This window comes from Peromyscus leucopus, chromosome X, assembly GCF_004664715.2.
Source record: "Peromyscus leucopus breed LL Stock chromosome X, UCI_PerLeu_2.1, whole genome shotgun sequence".
In the NCBI taxonomy this organism is placed as follows: Eukaryota; Metazoa; Chordata; class Mammalia; order Rodentia; family Cricetidae; genus Peromyscus; species Peromyscus leucopus.
The window spans coordinates 33,313,213-33,333,196 of record NC_051083.1 but is presented as its reverse complement, the minus strand read 5'-3'; the positions used below and the strand labels follow the sequence as shown (position 1 = coordinate 33,333,196).

The window sequence follows — 19,984 nt, the reverse complement described above, 5'->3', positions numbered from 1 at the left end:
TAAGGGGATAAGGTAGAGAGGGATAGAGCAGGTAACCTTAGATCCTCTGCTGGCCTCTGTATGCACACACACACACACACACACAGAGGCATATGTACACATGCACATGCATGTATGGGGGTGTGTCCTAAATACATTGCATGTTGTTAGAATTAAAAATGGTTTGCTCAAGGTGTTTTTTTTAAACAGCTTTTAAGCTTGGCATCTACTTTGGAAGTAACAGGCAGATTTTATTTAGCTTGAGAAATATATGTCTTATGAATAATTATAATTTTAAACTCCTATACTGCCTGCATCAATTCAAAATGATTATATAGATGATAGACAAATAGATGATATAAACACATCACACAAAGTACCTTAGTCTAGTTTTGGTTATTATAACAGAATACCACAAACTGGATAATTTAAAGCAAACACAAGTTTATGAATGGGACTAGTTGTTTTTGGATTCTTTTAAATTCTGGTTCAGACAAAAATCAAACTAAAATGAGTTCACATGTACCTTAAGTCTGAAACTGTTGACAATTTTTAAAGGGAATTATAAAACCAATTAGCATATATTACAGATTTTTTTTTAAATGCAGGTATAAATGAGAAATAAAATAAAAATCACCCACAGTCTCCATACCAAAACCAAATGACTGTGTAAGGGCTCTAAAGTCTGGGAAATCGAAGACCCAGGAGAAATGTTTGGTGAGGGCTTTATGCTGTAAGTCGTAACATGACTGAAATGAGGGTCCATACTTTACAAGGTCACCACTGTTCAAATAACGAATCCATTACGGGGGAAGGGGATCTAACTTAGACAGCTCTTACGGGTCCCACTTTCAACATGTTGCATGAACTTTGGGGAAAAGATTGAAGACATAGCAGGCATACAGAGTGGAGAGAGGGGAAGAGATTACATTTTCACCTAGACTCCACTGCATGAAATATTCAAAATACTCTGGTTTCTTTTTTCTTTTTCTTTTTTTTTCAAGACAGGGAGAGCTTTGGTGCCTGTCCTAGATCTTGCTCTGTAGACCAGGCTGGCCTTGAACTCACAGAGATCCACCTGGCTCTGCCTCCCAAGTGCTGGGATTAAAGGTGTGTGTCACCACTGCCCGGCTTAATTTGGTTTCTTACCATAAAACTTCTGTGGGTAAAACACAAGATCCTCATTACTAAGTTACTGTTGTGTATCAACAGATTGTGGTTCAAGACAAAATATTTAACAAAGGAATGCTGAGTATTGTTATTTTCTAATTAAATGCTGATTTAGCCAATTCCATCCATGCATGGTGTGTGTGTGTGTGTGTGTGTGTGTGTGTGTGTGTGTGTGTGTGTGTGTGTGGCGGGGAACAAGTTGAACCAAATTAAGTTGCTAGGTGTCACACAGACAAAAAAGGTGAACAGGTTTTAATTGCATAGCATCTACCATCTTCATTTACATTTCCAGTGAAGACAGTTCAATATACAAAACTGCTTTTCAAAAGACCACACTTTAGAAGTGGAATGAATGTTTGGCAGTTAGGAGTACATACTATTCTTGCAGAGGACCAGAGTTCAGTTCCCAGCACCCACATTGTGTGGTTCATAACCTCCTGTAACTCCAGCTCCAGAGAATCTTATGTTTCCTTTTGGCCTCCACAGACCCTGTACTCACCTTCACACACACACACACACACACACACACACACACACACACACACACACCTCATATAATTTAAAAATAAATGTGAGTAAAACCTTAAAAGGCTAAACTTTTTTTTTCTTACCTGAATCTTCCTTGGGTGTCTTTGTGTAGTTTTCCAACATGAAGGAAAAGAAGTTGGACAGCTGCACAAGATAAAATGATATACATCATTAATAAAGACTGAGGAGCTGCTGCAGCAAATATCGGAGGTCTATGCAAATCTCTTATTCTCCTGCTGTATTCATCTTCCTGCTACACTACATGCCAAGAGTCACAGATGGGCAGCACCACACTGAGCTGCATAGAAATGATATATGCACCCCTCCTGGGAAGCTGCCCATATATGACTGACTGAAGCAAAAGTGTAACAACCCGGTCCTCCACTTCCTTGCCATGCATGGGACAAACAATGATCTATTTCACATTTAAACACTTCTCATGGGATCAGGCTGAAGTTAGACTTGTCCAGAAAGTATAGTTCTTCCTGGCTTCTTTGTTCCTTAGGGTCTCCTTTTTATCTCTTGTGTAGCAAAATTAATACTGTTTAAATTGACAGCCTACATGGGTTTGGAGAGATTGCTCAGTGGCTAAGAGCACTGGCTGTTTTCCCAGAGAAACAGGGTTCAATTTGCAGTATCCACATGGCAGCTTACAACTATCTATAACTCCAGTCTCAGGAATCCAGTTCTCTCTTTTGGGCACTGAACACACATGGTGAACAGACATACATGAAGGCAAAACACCTATACACAAACAAACAAATACTTGAAAAAAGATAGCCAACACTATGAGCTCCTAATAAAAGCAAAGGGAATATTGAATGACCTGTCTCTTTTGTTGTTGGTGGGTTTTTGTTGTTGTTGTTGTTGTTTTTGGTGGTGGTGGTTTGTTTGTTTGTTTGTTTGTTTGTTTGTTTGTTTTTTGAGACAGGGTTTCACTGTATAGCCCTGGCTGTCCTCAGACTCACTATGTAGACCAGGTTGGCCTCAAACTCAGAGATCCTCTTGCCTCTGCCTCCTGAGTGCTGGGATTTAAGACATGTACTACCATGCCTGGCCTAACCTGTATCATTTTAATAGCTACCAAGAAGAGATTTGCCAACTTAACTCTTCATGAAATTTGCTTAGTTTTTAAAGACTATATTCTGATACTTAAGTATGCTTGCTAAAACTTCAACCACTACCAAAGGAGCATACCATCTCTCTTACTCTCCCTACCCACTCATCAATGCCACCCTTGTCTCTGCCAGTAGCCATTATGCAGAGTTTGCTGTGTATCTTTTTTCAGAGTTGGTTGAATGTTTCATTTTCTTTTCCATGCATGGGACAAACTCTAGGTAGTACTCCGTAAGTTCGTTCTTTCATTAATAACTATATTGAATATTTTTCAAGATCATTTTATGTTTAAAAGGTACTCATTTTTATTAGTGAGTATTTAAGTTAGAGTTATGAATTTGTGCCATCATTTTATAAAGGACTTCCACATTCACATATTTTCTTTTAGAACTTTCATAGGCTTGTTCCCTGGAAGACCTTCTCTATTTAAGGCCTAAAAGTCGCCTGTCTGAAAAGCTTTGGAGAGAGCTTAGTTGGCAAAGTGCTCGCTATGAGGACCTGAGTTTGATCCGCAGAACTTATATTAAAAAAGCCAAACAGTAGTATTTTTGTAATCCCAGAACTGGGGAGGCAGAGATTTTAAAGAGTTACCAGGAATCACTTCCCTAAAAGCCAACCCAACAGGGTGGTATCCATTTGTAATCCCAGAACTGACAAGGCAGAGATTTTAAAAAGTCACCAGGAATCACTTCCCTAAAAGCCAACCCTATTGGGAAGTTTTAGATCTCACTGAAAGATCCTATCTCAAAAAAGCCAAGGTGGACCGCTCTTGAGGACTGATACCCATTCCACACACATACACACGGATGTGCACACACTCCTGCACCCACACACACAACATATGCAAACACAACTATTCTTTCTGGGCTGAGGATATGGCCCAGTGGTATAGTGTTTGCCTAACATGTACAAGGCTCTGGGTTCAACCCTTCCACTTCCATTTTTTTTAAAAAAAAATTCCGTTTATAAAGCAACGATTTTATTTACCATTATGGAATATGCTCAAGAAATAGAAAAAGACTATTTTTATTAGTTAGCTAGACATCTGGCATTGCTCTAAAAAATGTGAACTTCAAAGCTGAGAAATACCATCTCCCTAAATGACAATCTCTTAACAACTAGTTACAAAACAATGTCATTACAGCCTCTAAGAAAGCATTTCATCAAGGTTCCTCAGCTTCAAACAGACCCAGTTTCATGCCTTCAGTAACAAGAAGGGGGGTAGATGCTTGCCAAACAGACCTGCATTTGGCCTTGCTCATCAGCATATTCGATAGACTGGAAGATGGCGAGGGCATAATGTTGTCTAACCCTCAGTCGGGCTCTGTACCGTCGGTACCAGGTTTGGATGATTAATGCGGCTTTCAGCGCTGCAGACCCACAGGATATGAAAGGCAGAGAAAAACAATTACATACAGCTTTAGGGGAAGCAGGTGTTTTAACAAAAAACAATCAAACAATTTCTTAGTCCTAGAAAATAGGAACATTATAAACAATGAGTTTGACCTTTATGCTTTTTATAAAATGTTCTTAAGTTTCAAACACTCAGAGACCTCAGAGAACAATGATGTCATAGCCATTAAGGGTAGAAGTTTTAAAGTAAGATTGCCTGAATTTGATGCTTCCTGGCTGTCAGTCACTAGGGAAAAAAGTGTAGACTTGCAGTGAATACATATCATGGAGTATCTTGCCACCATTAGAAACAATGAATTAAATAACCTATGGGTGGGCTGGTTGCTTTTTTGTCAATATGATAGAAATCTAGACATATATGGGAATAGGGGAAACTTAATTTAAAAAAAAAAAAAAAAAAAAAAAAAAAAAACGCCTCCATAAGATTGACCCATAGGGCATTATCTTGATTCCTGACTGATGTGGGGGGGTTCAGACCATTGTGGGTGGTGTCACCTCTAGGCACGTGGTCCTAGGTGGTATAAGAAAGCAAATTGAATAAGCCAGGAGGAGCAAGTCATTAATCAGCACTACTCCATGTCCTCTCCAACAGTTCTGCCTCCAGGTTCAATCTCGGCTTCCCCAGGAGTTACTGTATTTCACCAAGTACAGAGGTAAGTTCAACAGGTTCGCCAAGTATTTAAAGAGTCCCTGCAGTCTTCCCAACACTATGAAGCTAAGAGAGGTGGAAGTACTTACTTATGCTCACTTAGCTAGTAAGTGGAAACGGACAGTGAAAATTTGAACACAGATCTGACTCCAGTGCCCAAGCTTTTCACCTCCAAAGAGATGCTGACCTATCGCTGTGCATCAGTTTCCTCAGTTATACAATGATATGGTGAAATAAATGATCACTGGAGTTTCATCTACTAAGTATTAACAATGTCAAATAATACAGTGTCAATAATAGACAACCATGCTGATTTCTATTTAATAATAGAATGATCTACTTCAAAACTTTCAGTGCCCACAGACATCGTCATCTCCATGCTACATGCAAGGAAACTGAGTTCAGAGTACCAAGTGTGTTGTTCAAAGTCACCTAACATAGACATCTCTGATTCCAAAACCCAAGCTCTCTCTACCTAGGGCCAGTTACTTTATTCCCTAATTCATTTGTACCTTTCCTTTCTTTGAATAATAATAACCACTAAATACTAAATGCCTACCATGATCTGGCAGTAACGAGACACTACATACACTACCCTTTCTGCTCCTTCCCAACACAAGGAGAAATGGGAGCTAACATCATTCTGTCTCTGCTTAGTCTCTGTTCAGTGCATGATTGAAATCCTACCCACATGGGAGGAGTCATTGCTTTCTCTGGTAGACAACTGCATTCATGGGGTTCTATTCTAAGGCAGGATAGAAAGACAGGGATGTGGAAGGGAAAGGAGCCTCTCATCCTGGAGTCTAGTGAAAGTCTTCAGCGAGCTGAGAGTCAAATATTCCACAGGTATAGGGTATCTCCCTATGGTCAGAGACCCCAGAGGCCTCCCAAATAACACAGCCTATTGCTATTACTCTTGTTTACTCACCCAAACTAGATGATAAGACCCTATTTCTGGAGGCACGATGTGTATTTGATACATCATATATGTAATTCAGTTGGTAAATCAAGTTGGAAGCTTCCTCCCTGATGGCTAACTAGTTTAGTGCTGAAAGGTACTATGTAGAATTTGGGGGGAGAAAAGTTATCCATAGTCTTACCCAACTGTGAACTCTGAGGTCTAATACACTACCCCAAGCAAGACATGCTCACTGGAGCAAGAATGGCATGATGGTTATGGGGGTAACCAGTTTCTGATTGGATTTGAGGTCCACTCCAAAGGAGGAAGGCATGCCTGGTACTGTGAATCTGGCTGATAGCTCATGGCTGAGGAGCTCATAAGGCCCCAGGAGGAAATTCACTACTATTGTTTGGCTAAATGGACATGATATCAAACTGCCTTGTAAATATTTGTGTTTATACCCATAGATTGGTGCTACCTTTAGTCTGGGTCAGAGAAATTTCTGTGTACAGTGGGAAATGATTAATGCAAAGACTCATAACTAGTCAAAGTGCTAATAATAAATGACTTTTAAATGCAAAGGCTCATAACTAATCAAAGTGCTAATAATAAATGACTTTTCAAAGATATTTAAAATTTTATATGTATGGGTGTTTTGCCTACATGTATGTATGTGCACTATATGTATGCCTGGTGCCCACAGAGGTCAGAAGAAGGTGTTGGGATTCCTGAAACTGGAGTTATGGGTGGTTGTGGGTCACTATGTTGGTGTTTAGAACAAAACCTGGGTCCTCTGTAAGAACAACAGGTGCTTGTAACTGCTGAGCCATCTTTCCATCCCCACAAGTGACTTTTGAGTGCTCATCCCCAAATGGAACATCTATCTATATTACCCCCTTCAAGGCTAATGAAGCATCAACTAAAAAGAAGTATAAAGAATGTAAGCGCCAGAGGATGGAGAAGAACATCATGAAATGATGTCTTTTGGACTGAACTGGATGTTACATCCATGAACTCACATCAGTGGGGATTATCTGCACATGGCTGGGCTCATCAGCATTCCACCATAGATGGAATAGGAGCCCCTGTAGTCCCACCCCTCCATAAGGAGCTATATTCAGTTAATGATATATATGGTGGGAGGGGGAGTCATATTCCTCAGTGGTATAGCCACTGGTAAGTTGTTCTCACTCAAGTAAATAAATAACCCCCAACCCATGCTCATGTAAACAACCCTAATTAAATCTCTCTCTTTCTCTCTCTCTCTCTATCTCTCTCTCTCTCTCTCTCTCTCTCTCTCTCTCTCTCTCACACACACACACACACACACACACACACACACACACACACACGTGTACACACACAAAGACAGGAAAGTAGGAAGGGGATTTGTAGGGGAAAAGAAGAAGTTCAGTGTTAGGGGGATAAGAGAGAAAATAGGGGGAATATGACAAAATATATTTTAAATAAAATATATTATTAAAGAAACACAAATAGTTAAAACAACAACAAAAAAGGAAAGAAAGAAAGAAAAGAGGCATTGCAGCATATTTGAGGTTGGAGGACTGTATCTCAGTTGCCTACCATGCACAACAGCCTGGCTTCAATGCCCAGTACTGCATGAAACCAGGTGTGGTGGCCTGCGCGTGTAATCCCAGCATTTAGACAGTGGAGGCAGAGCAGCAGAAGTTCATTGGTCCTGGGCTACAAAGCAAGTTAAAGGGCAACCTGGACTGTATGACACCCTGTCTTAACAAAGAATTCCAGCGCAGATCACATTTACTGTGAAGGTTACCTACAGAGAGAAGGCATTCCTCTTATATAGGGATGTTTCTAGGGAGAGCAGTACAAGATACGATGGGAATGGGGAATGCGAGGTGAGCATCATACAGAGCCATTCTATGTGCTGCCTTGTGACTTGTGGCTGATCCCAAATGCCATGTTCGGTTCTATAGCACAATGATCATGCACCTAGGTTCTAGATTAGAGATCTGAGTCTTGCTCTGCATTCTCTCACTGACAAACAAGGTGACCGCAAACAATTTATCTCTGGATCTCAGTTGTCTTATTTTTCAAACTATGGCTTATTGGTGAAATTATTAAGGTCACTCCACATAGTTAAAAGGGAGGTTTATTTAGTGGCGTAACTTACAAATGAAGGGATAGGTAGGTTGCAGGGTCTGGGAAAGGTGTAGCGCAGTCTGGCGGTGTTCTCTGGAGAACTCTGCTTGGTTTACCTCCAGCGTCCAAGGTCCAGGAACCAAGAGAGCCGGCGCATCTGGATCTCAGGTCTTCAGGGTCCTCTCTTGGCCCCGCCTTGTAGGCATGACAGTTACCGAAGCCTCAATGGGGGCTGGAACTTCCAGATCAAAGCTGGAATGGCTACCCACTACAATGGCTAATGACAATTCATAGGAAGGATTAAATCAAATCAAGTTACCTACATTGTGATGTCTACACAAAGTAAATGTCCCTGATGTGTCTTGCTCACCCACCTCTTACCCGGATTTTTTTTTTTTATTTCTGGCAAAATGCCACAAGAATAATCATCACCAGAGACAAGAATCTATTAAAAAAAAACAACTTGGCAATAGAAAAACCATCCATGCTGGGGGAAAAAAAAGTTGGGTAGGTAACTTACTAAACCTATGCTGTTGCTTTTCAAGGGATACATATGACAATAACTCTTTTTTTCTCCTGCATAGGATTAATATGATCAGGAAGACAGACCTTCTTACACATCAATACAGCAAGATCTGAAGCAGCTTTAAGCTGTCCAAAAAGGTGAGAGCTAGACAACACAGAGCTTCACCTCCTTGGGCTGGAGGTATCGAAGCTAACAACCCCTTGGGTAGTCTATCACATCTGGGTTCTACCTCATGCTACTTTGGAATTTTCCGATCCAGAGGAAGGTCGTCAATTGGCTAGTGTTGCCCCGCAGTGTGTAGCTGGACTCTCAGGCACCAAATAAGGTTTTAGAAGCCTGCTGTTGGTATGCCTACTCCTGCCCTATCAATCTCCTAACCTCCCCTGGAGAGGTTTCTGAGGAAGTTGAATGCTCAAAAAGACAACAGTAGGGTATGGATCAAAACCCATTTTATTGGTCAACTATGGCCCAAGTATTCAAAATACCAGTGTAGAATTCTAGAAGGGCCTGAGTTGGAGGACCCAGGAAGTTGAAAGCTTGAGATCTAAGCAGGTCCTATTTTTTTTTAACTCCACTGAGACCAGCCCCCACCAAAGGCCCTCCAATTCCAGTCCTCTCTCCTCATACTTTCTCCATCCATTCCTCCCCCACCACCTGATCCTTCCTGTTCCCATCCCTACCCGCCCCTGCTTTACCCAGGAGATCTTTTCTATGTCCCCTTCCTAGGGAAATCCATGCATTCCTCTTTGGGCCCTCCTTGTTACCTAGCTTCTCTGGGGCTGTGGATTGTAGCATGGTTCTCCTTTACTTTACAGCCAATATCCACTTATAAGTGAGTACATACCATGTTTGTCTTTCTGGATCTGGGTTACCTCATTTATACATTCTTTTTTTTTAAAAAAAAAGTAACAAAATAAAATACAGTAAGAAAAAAATAAAAACTAGCACATTGAAGTTGAACAAGACAAACCAACAGAAGGAAAAGAGCCTAAGAGAAGGCACAAGAGTCAGAGATTCACTCTTTCTATATGTGTTTCTTTTTATGGTAACTTGTAGAGATGTCTTATCTTGCCTGGTTCTTGTTTTTTAAACAGGAGCTTCCTTGGCAGGCAGTTCTTTAAACCTGAAGTTTCGTATTTGGAATGATAAGGCATTCAGACTCTGCTTTTGAAATTCTGCTGGCAAAGGTCTTCTGAGGAAGCACCAGGATGAACAAATTGCTAATGTACTTTTAAGGAGCCTGGCAGCCAGTCAGGAAGACATGGAGCACAAGTGCAATAGAACTGATTAAAAGGAATTCAAATGAACTGGAAAGAGAAAGGATCCTCTAGTGGCAAAAGGCTTTAATTGAGAAGGAAACACACCCATTCCCTGAACTGCTCAAAGCATGGTTAAGACTAGAGTATGGCTCACCCCTACAGGCGTGATTCTTGTTAGTTTTGCTTATCTATTTTCTATAGCTGCCACCTGCAAGAGAGCAAGGTTATTCTAGTCCTTCTTCCAGCTCCACTTGGGAGAACATTAAGCACATGCTTTGCAGACATGAGATGGCCGCAAAACCTACTTCTTGAACAGTGCCATGGTTTCTATGTTAAATGTCATAGTCATACAAGGCATGGTGATTCACACTTGTAGTGCCATCACTTTCGAGGCTAAGGCAGGAAGATGACTGTGAGTTCAAATCCAGCCTGAACTACTACACAGTTAGTTCTAGGCCTTCCTGGGCTACAGAATGGCTCTCTCTCTCTCTCTCTCTCTCTCTCTCTCTCTCTCTCTCTCTCTCTCTCTCTCTCTCTCTTTCACACACACACACACACACACACTAAAATAAAATAAACAAAAAAAAAGGATATGATTACTAGCATGACAATATTAAGAGATAGGACTTCTGGGTTGTCCTTAGGTCCCTTGTGAATGGATTAGTCCTGTTATCTTAGGAGTGGGTTCCTAAGGGAAGGATGATGCAGCCCCATTCTTCTCTCTGCATGCACAGGCTCTCTGACCATATGATGTCCTTAGTCATGTTATGAGGCAGCAAGAAGCCCTTCATCAGATGTCAATACCTTAATATTAGACTTCCACTTCTCCAGCACTGTGAGAAATGCCTTTTCTTTATACATCACACAGTCTGCAGTATTCTGTTACAGCAGCAGAAAACGGACTAAAATAGGCAAGCAAAGCAACGAGCTTATTGAGCCTCTTTCATCCACAAACTCTGGCTTCTCTGCAGAGCAAGGGATAGTCCTGAAGGACACACTTTGACATTTTTAAACTACACTTATTTATTTACTGCTGTTTCTGCTTCTGCATCTGCTTCTGCTGCTGCTGCTGGTGCTGCTGCTCTTGTGTGTGTGCTATAGTACACATAAGGGAGACAGAGGACAACTTGCAGGAGTCATCATATGGGTGCCAGGATCAAACTCAGGTCTTTAGCCCTGACAGCAAGCCCTTTACACACTAAATCAGCTTGCCAGTCTCTGAAAGGTATTTTTAAAACTTTTGTGTGTGTGTGTGTGTGTGGAGAGAGAGAGAGAGAGAGAGAGAGAGAGAGAGAGAGAGAGAGAGAGAGAGAGAGAGAGAGATGCCTGTGGACACTAGAAGCATTAGACCCCTGGAGAGGGAGTTGCAGCTGAGCTGTCGTAGACGGGTTCTGGGTACATAACTCCATTCCTCTACAAATGTACTGTGTGCTCTTGACCACTGAGCCATCAGCCCAGCTCCAGACATTTTCATAAAAAAGAAACGAAATCAAGAAGCCCAATCTCCAAATGATGGTAAGTGTTTTAAGACCATCACATCAAGTGACAATGGAGATGATAATTTTATCTTTGTCAGGAACCCCTGGCTTTCCAGTTAGAGAAGAGTAAGAATTAGAAGCCATTTATATTACATTTTATTTACTTGTTCATCCACCTACCAACCCTATCTATAAGAGTTTAAAAAAAAACCAAAAAAACAAAACAACTGAGTTCTGAATTTGTAATTAGAAGACTTCCATTTTGGTCTTTACTGACCCAGGTGCCAGCTGTGTGACTTCAGGCAAATCACGTAACCTCTCTGGTCATCATCTCTCCTGTGAACACTGACAACTTCGTGCTTCTGTGATCTCTAAGATCCTTTCCAATTAGAAAATATTCAAACCATCGGCTTTTTTAGTGACACAGCTGCAGCCAAACTATTATTGCACATAGCAAAGTTGAAAATAGCTGTTGAAGGACAAAATATGACGAGGAAAACTTAATGCTCAATCAGAAACTTCTGAAAAAACAAGACAAGTTCCACAGGCTATTCAAAACTAAGAAAGACTTGATACAGATGTAGCCTAGTGGAAGAACACTTGCCTAGCATGTATAAGACCCTGATTTTCATCCCTACTACTGTTAAATAAAACTAGATAAACAATGAATAAATAAATTATCCCTGTAGAAAAATATAAGTAAAACTACAAAAACCTCTTGTTTTGCCATCAAGTTGTTTCAGGAAAATTATCTTTTTCCTAGTATGACCTTTTGTCTCAAGTCTTGTTTTATTTTGTTGGTTGTTTGCTTTATGGCAAGTTCTCTCTATATAGTCAAGGAATTTGCAATCCTCACCTCTGCCTCTAAATGTTCAGATTACAGGCATGTGCCACCACTCCCAATTTACCTCTTTAAATACTCTACAGTGTGATTGCTGGGGCTAAGCTGTTAACTGGCATGGTCAAGGGTGGGGAAGGATAAATGGAGAAGAAAATTAAGCCCAGAGGGAACTGAAACCAACAGGCACACAGGCAAAGCCTAAGGTATAGAGGTTTCCATGTAGACAAAGAGGTAAGAGTATGAGACAGTAACTGCAAAGATTTCAGAGGTAAGCCACTGTGGCAGGAAAAGAAAGTAAGCAAAGAAATCTCAGTAGTGGAGGAGGCTGCTAAACTCCAGAGATCAAAGAACTGAGGTGTCACAAAACATTGTAGAGGCAGGGGAGGGTATCAGGATGATGAGGCTTGGAGAAAATCCTTGGAAGAATTAGAAGTTAAGGGAAATTTCCCCACTGAAGCATCTCTTCAGCCCAACACTGAAATTATTGAAGAGTACAGGATAGTTGTTTATAAAATATCCCTCAATTTTAATTTTTCTGCTGTTTCTTCTCAATTCTATTTGGGTTATATATTTTGCTAGGATAAGCAATGTGTCCTTCTTGGGACAGTTATATCAAGAAGCACATGGTGGAGCCAGAAAACTGGCTCAGTAGTTATGAGCACTTACTGTTCTTGCAGAGGACCAGGGTTCAGTTCCCAGCATCTACATGATGGCTCACAAGCATCCATGACTCCAGTTCCAGGAGATCAAATACCCTCTTCTGACCTCCCTGGGCACCAGGCATGCACATGATGCACATGCATACACGCACATAAAACTACTATACACATAAAATAAAAAGTGAATCTAAAAAATGTAAAAGGCAACCTTTAAAAACATAAGCACACGATGTTCAGTCTCAGCAATGATTATGCTAACTTGGATAGCTTGGTAAAGGTGGTATTCAAAGGACCAGAAATCCTCTACCAAAGAAGTACTGTTTTGTATCCTTTTAATAAACAATTTGCAGTACCACGCTTGGAAACTATGTGGATAGTCTGTCCTACAAAATATCAGAGTTTTGCTTAAAGCAATTGCTTCTGTTGTGGTCACAGAACAGTCATGTTCCAACTCATTCTTTCTATATTTATTAGGACTTGGATTTTTAAATACCCCATTTAAAGCCCCATTTTATCTAATAGGGAGATGGCACAATCCCATCTTATGAAAGTTTATATTACAAGTGTAATCCTTGGCTACACTAATGTAGGAAAACGTGAAGATGCATCTAGGTAATACCAAAATAAAACAAGACAGCTCAGTAAAACACTCAGAACAGAACAAAAGCAGTATCAAATTTTCTAAAAGAATAATTATTGTGAAGATATCTAATTTGTAATGCTATTATATTCTTAACTATCTAAAAGAAATGTAGACAAGTATCAACATCATTTTTAATTATTTTAATTTTTTTCTTATAGGAAATGTACCCTATGCAACAGTCTAGTAATGATCTTTAATCTTACTTAGAAAAATATTAACTATCTTGATAACAATTCTGTTTTGTCTCCCTTGCTATTAATTACTAATCTGAGTTATATTACCACATTTGTTATTCATAGGTCAAATACAATCAGCATTTTGTCATTTACACCTGCTAAAAGCCTAATAGACTATGAATCGCAATTATATAAATGTTCTGATTATGAAAAATAACTGGCAACTGGAGCTTAGGTACTGCCCTTTATTAATTTGAAATATGTTCTCTCTGCAACAGGATTTTCTAATGATTAACAGGATGCAGCCGTAGAGATGGCACATTGGCCTAGTAAAAACTTGAAGCTGGTGGAAAAAAAAGTCACTTAAATAGATAATGCCACATCATTTAAGAGGTATTTTGTTTTCTGCCTTCTAAAGACTCCTGATTCAAAAAATGATACTTAAATAGCCTCTGTCAGGGTCTGAAAATAATGAGGATTTTAAAAGCAAAGGTGGGCTAATCACACAGAAAATAAAGAAAAAAGTGAAAATCCATTTAATTGGTATACAGAATAAAAAGGTTGTTGGAACTAGGCTGTTATTTTGGCTTGATTTGGGATTTTTGCCCATTTTACTCAGACAATAAATGTTTGGAATATCAATCCTACACAAGTCTCGAGGCAAACATATTACCATATCAAAAAGTGATCGATTCACTATTATTGAGAGGGACTACAATTTGAAATGAAAAATAAGTGATCTCCTTTTACAAAGAGAAGTCCTTATGATAATTCTCAGTAAACTAGGAATATATGATGTGGTGAAAAATGAAGACTTATGATTAAAGTCATAAAGCCACCAAAGGGGAGTATAAGGGTGACAAAGTAAGAGGCCTAAGAGAAAGCCACAGAATTTCGGTATTTAAAAGTTGGAAGAAAGTGGAGCCAGTGTGAACATTTAAGACAAAGACATAAAAGGAAATCCAGGAGAAGGTGTTGTCACTGAAGCCAAGGGCAATGGCTATTTTAAGAAAGGGGTGTGCAGGAATGCCATGTTCTGCCAGGAAGTTGAGCAAAATCAGATCAGACATGCTCCACTGAATTCTGAAGAGATTTAAGAATCTATCTGATCATTTTCCCTGGTCTAGGACTGATGAGGAAGAAGGGAGACAGCAATTTTGGACAACTGGGGAAGTCTGAATGCAATGTTATCTATTTGTAGATATCACCGATGTTAAATTTCTTCAACATGATTCGGTTTTGTAATTATGTAAGAGAATAGCTCTCTTTCTAGGACATTCATAGTGAGGTATATATAGGTCAACATCATAATGGCTCTAGTTTTTTTTTTCTTTTCAAATGGAAAAGAAGAGAGAGGATGGACAGAGAGAAAGGCTAGCAAAAACGTCAACAAGTGAAGCTAGCCAATGAGTATATGGGGATTCACAGTCCTTGTAGGTTTTAATTGTCAAGAACAGGAAGTTAGAAGGAAAGCAAAGTGAAGCAAACCAAAATTTCATGAGAAAAGGAAGGGGGCTGGAGCGATGACTCACGGGCTAAGAGTACTCACAGTACAAATCTGAGGAGCGGAGTTCCGACCTCAGCACCCAAGTCAAAGAGCAGGTTGAGCTACACTTGCCTGTAAGCCAGACACTGTAGGGAGTGGACACAGGAGGATGGGGTACGCATCTCAGCTGCCAGCCTAGATCCAGATTCACCAAGATACCTTGTCTCAGAGAAATAAGTCAGAAAGAGGTAAAACAAGGCATACTCTATGTCATCCTTCTGGCTTCCATTCATGCAGAGGTGTGTACATGTACACACATGCACACATACCACTCACATACATACAAACACATACACACCAAAAAGAAAAAATAAAATAAAGAGCAGGAACTTAACATACCCAGTGGCTTATGGGTAAGAAGAGCTAGTGAGGGGACAAGCAGAAGAGGCAGAATGGGGAAAGCCCTGTCCCTGCAGCTCTCTGCAGTCTGGCAGACTTTCAGTGACAGACACCAGTTACAACGCATCTTATCTGGTGTCTGTACTTCATGAAGAAGGGAAACAAGGGAGGTTCCGGCGACACTGGCTGCCGCTACACTTCCCAGTGCTTATGGCAACTACAATAACAAACATAACAGGACTGGCAAAAGACTCTCTAAAGTGGGGAGAACATTCTTTAGGGAATGCCAAAGAAATATCATAGTTCATTTTCCATATGGTCCCAAATTTAAATATACATTTATAATTGATAGCGAGGGGCTGGGGAACATAGGGCTAGAAGTGACCACAGAGAATCCCTCCAGCAGTTGTGAACAGCTTGTGAGATTTTTAAATAACTAAATTAACTTTAAGTTAATGAACTCTTTTTTTTCCTAAATTTATTTTTTTTAAATTATCAAGAATTAGAGAAATGTTTGGTGTGCTACTTAGTATTTTTCAGATTTAATTTTGTGTGTGTGTGTGTGTGTGTGTGTGTGTGTGTGTGTGTGTGTGTGTACATGCATATGCATGTGTGTGTATGTTCGAATGCACCTGTGTGGGTATGTGTTCAAATGCATGTGCATGAATGTAGAAACCAGAAATCAGTAACAGGTATCTTTCTTTTTTTATGTCGATTTTTTTTATTTTATAATTTAATTTAATTTTACATATCAGCCACGGATTCCCTTGTCCTCCCCACTCCCGCCCCCCTTCTTCCCAGCCCACCCCCTATTCCAACCTCCTCCAAGGCAAAGACTCCCCTGGGGATTGAGTTCAACCTGGTAGATTCAGTTCAGGCAGGTCCAGTCCCCTCCTCCCAGGCTGAGCTAAGTGTCCCTGCATAGGCCCCAGGTTCCAAACAGCCAGTTCATGCACTGAGGACAGGTCCTGATTCCACTGCCTGGATGCCTCCCAAACAGTTCAAGCTCATCAACTGTCTCAGTTATCCAGAGGGCCTGATCCAGTTGGGAGCCCCTCAGCCACTGGTTCATAGTTCATGTGTTTCCATTCGTTTGGCTATTTGTCCCTGTGCTTTATCCAACCTTGGTCTCAACAATTCTCGATCATACAAACCCTCCTCTTTCTCACCAATTGGACTCCTGGAGCTCCACCTGGGGCCTGCCATGGATCTCTGCATCCAGTTCCCTCAGTCATTGGATGAGATTTCTAGCACGACAATTAGGGTGTTTGGCCATCCTATCACCAGAGTAGGTCAGTTCCGGCTGTCTCTCATCCATTGCCAGTAGTCTATTGTGGGGGCATCTCTGTGGATGTCTGTGGACCTCTCTAGCACTTTGTTTCTTCCTATTCTCATGTGGTATTCATTTATCATGGTCTCTTATTTCTTGTTCTCCCTCTCTGTTCTTGATCTAGCTGAGATCTCCCGCTCCCATAAGCTCTCTTTCCCTCGACCCTTGCCCTTCATTACCCCCACTCACGTCCAGGTTGTTCATGTAGATCTCATTCATTTCTCTGTCATTGGGCGAAGATGGCTCAGCTGTTAAAGGTTAGGCTCAAAACCAGGTATCTTTCTCAATCACCTCCTGCCTCAATTTTTGAGACTCAGTGTCTGGCTGAATCTGGAGCCCACTTATTCAGTTAGAATGGTTGGCCAATAAGCCCCAGGGAGATCCTCTCCACCTCTACAGTGCTGAGATTACAGTAACTTGCCATTCCATTTTTCATATGGGTGCTGGAAACTGAATTTAGGTCCTTGAACTTGCATGGCAAGCACTTTATTATGCTGTCGCCCCAGCCTCTCCCCATTTTTTTTCAGATTTCTAATGAAAAACAAAGAACAAACAGTTTGATAAAAACACAATCTCCATTACAGAAATTTTCTGTTATAGTTTAAGCATCAAACTTCAAAGCCAAAGAGGTGTTTGCTTTCTGCTCTTTAGCATTTAATGAGATATATTTCTAAGTGGTTTCAAGGGCAGAAATAAAACATATTAGTGCTCTTAGAGTGCTCTGTGTAGAACAAAAAGCAATAGATCATTAGCTGAAAGCCCATCAACATAAAAGTTTAAGTGCAAAGTGAATTTCAGCAGAAAGAAATTATATTTAATTTCTGTTCATTGCATAAATTCCAGTTCTCCAAGTCAGGATAGCATATGACACAGGACTTCAAACGTTGGGACTGGGATAATAGCCCAGTCACTGTAAATGCATGAGGACCCAAGTTTGATACCCTAGAAAGCTGGGCATAATGGTATGTATGCATTTATAATCTCAGAGCAGAAAAGACAGAGACAGGCAGATCCTCAGAACTCAATTTGTCCAGCCTAACCTAATTGTGAGCTCCAGGTCAGTCAAAGACTTCATCTCAAAAATAACATGGATGGCATTTGAAGAACAACAGCCAAAGTTGCCTTACGGCCTCCACATGCATATACATACATGCACCCAAACACACAGAGATGGAATTAAACTCTGGACACTGTAGAGCTGGCACTAATTCAGCCTCTGCCTACAACTAGTAGCTAATACTTAATAATTCTCTAATCCAAGTCTAAGTTTCTTTGTCTATGACTAATCAGAGCTTCCTCTAAGAGTTTTAATAAAAATGAATGAATGCAGTAAGTATTCAATGAACAATAGCTATGACTTGTATTCTCTTATCTATTACATATCACAAAAGAAGCAAAATAGTAACAATCATAGCAATAGTACAAGTCTAGATGCTATTTATGTTTATAGATGGTGCCTAACCCACATGAAGAAAATGGCCTTGATTTTCATTTTTTTTTTTTTTTTTTTTGGTTTTTCAAGACAGGGTTTTGCTGTTGTTGTTGTTTGCATAGCTTCCGAGCCTGTGCTAGAACTCTACACAGACTATTCTTCCTCAAAATTGCCACAATACACCACAGCCAGAGTACTGTGATGGAGTTGGGTGATTACACATAAAACAAAACAAACACTTAAGCAGTCAGACCCAAAAAAATAAGTATTAAGTTGGCCATGACCGTGACAATTATTGAGCAAATCAGTTTCCCTCTCAAAACCTCAGTTTCCATTCTGACAAGAATAAACCTTCATACCAAATATACATAAAAGGGCCTGGCCTATAAGTAAGCACCACAGAAACAGAAGGTATTTTTTATATAAGTAAACTTAATGAAAGCTAATTTTAGGGCTGGAGATGTGGCTTGGTTGGTAGAGCACATACCTAGAATGTACAAAGCCCTGAGTTTGATCCTCAGCGCCAAGTAAACCCGATTTAGTGGTACATGTCTGTAATCCCAACACTCCGGAGGAAGAGACAGAAGGATCAAAAGGAGTTCAAAGTCATCTTCAGCTATATAGTGAGTTTGAGAGCAACCTAGAATACACGAGACTCTGTCACAAGAAAACAAAATGACATGAAAAGATAATTTCTGAAAGGAGCAACTGTAGGAGGCATAGGAGGGTGGGAATGGCTGGCAGCAAAACCACGTTGTAGCAGAAATGCATGAGCTCCAATCCCAACTCTCATAGTTGAAAGCTGTGCAATTTTGACAAGTAGCTGCCATCAGCTGCTTCAACTATACGAAGAGGAATGAGGAAACTTCACTCAAGAGCAGGGCTTGCTGGCTCTTGCGTAACTCACAACACTCTGGTAGGCTGAGGGAGCACGATTAACACAGATGTGAGGCCAGCCTAGCCTACATAGTAAGACACTGTCCCAAAAGAAAGGAAAATTAAAATATGTTCAGGTTTACTATAAGGAGTAAAAAAAAAAAATGGGTAAATAAAATGCATGTGCAATATGGTGAACACTTTCTAGAATACTCAGGAACTAAAAACTATTATTTTCTATCAAGAGCTTTCAAATTATCCCTAGCCTTTGACACAGTAATTTCATATCTAATCACTTGATTGTAGAAGTAATCTAAAATAAACAGCTTTGCATGAAGAAATTCTTCCAAGTGTTATTTAGCATAAAACTGCAATATTAGAAAAATACTTCAATATGTATAATTTATCTCTGAAATGATATATTTATCAATGGAGAAAATGTTGTCTACAAAACACTTATAAAAATTGAGAAATATTTATATATAGCAATATTTTGAGTTGCAAGCAAGGCTTCAAAAAACTAATATTTAGGATGATTAAAATACCTCAAGAAAATATCTGGAGTTCTTAATCTATGGCGAGTAGAATGATGAGTCTTAGTTCTATTTGCTTTTATATCTTCCAACATTTCTAAAAATGTGAACATTTATGGGGACAGGGTGCTGGTTCAATAGGTAAAGTGTTTGCTCCCCAAGCAGAAGGATTGAATTTGGATCCCCAGCACTTACACATAAAGATAAGTATGGAGACAGAGTCTGTAACATCTCCTGTTCAGGAGGTGGAGACAGAAGGATCTCTGAATTGGTGAGCTACAAGTTAACTGAGTGATCTTCTATCAAAACCTACGGTTAAAAGTGACCAAAGAAGACACAGAAAATCAATCTCTGGCCTCTACAAACAGGCACACGCACATGTGCACACACACATCACAGATGAAAAAAATCTTTTTTTTAAATAAAATGTTCATCTATGGATAAATGAGGGTAAACAGCATTGTATTAG

The 19,984-nt window shown here is 40.0% G+C and overlaps 1 protein-coding gene across 2 annotated transcripts in view; it reads right to left on the bottom strand.

The window, feature by feature from the left end:
• Ppef1 (protein phosphatase with EF-hand domain 1) overlaps positions 1-19,984 on the bottom strand; it is a 124,933-nt gene that overhangs the window by 65,422 nt on the left and 39,527 nt on the right. For both annotated transcript variants that reach the window (XM_037199093.1, XM_028873261.2), the window contains 2 exons: positions 4,036-4,163; positions 1,761-1,821 (listed from right to left, as the gene is read on the bottom strand). In XM_037199093.1, the coding sequence (XP_037054988.1) occupies positions 1,761-1,821; positions 4,036-4,163 (189 nt within the window). The remainder of the gene's footprint in view (positions 1-1,760; positions 1,822-4,035; positions 4,164-19,984) is intronic.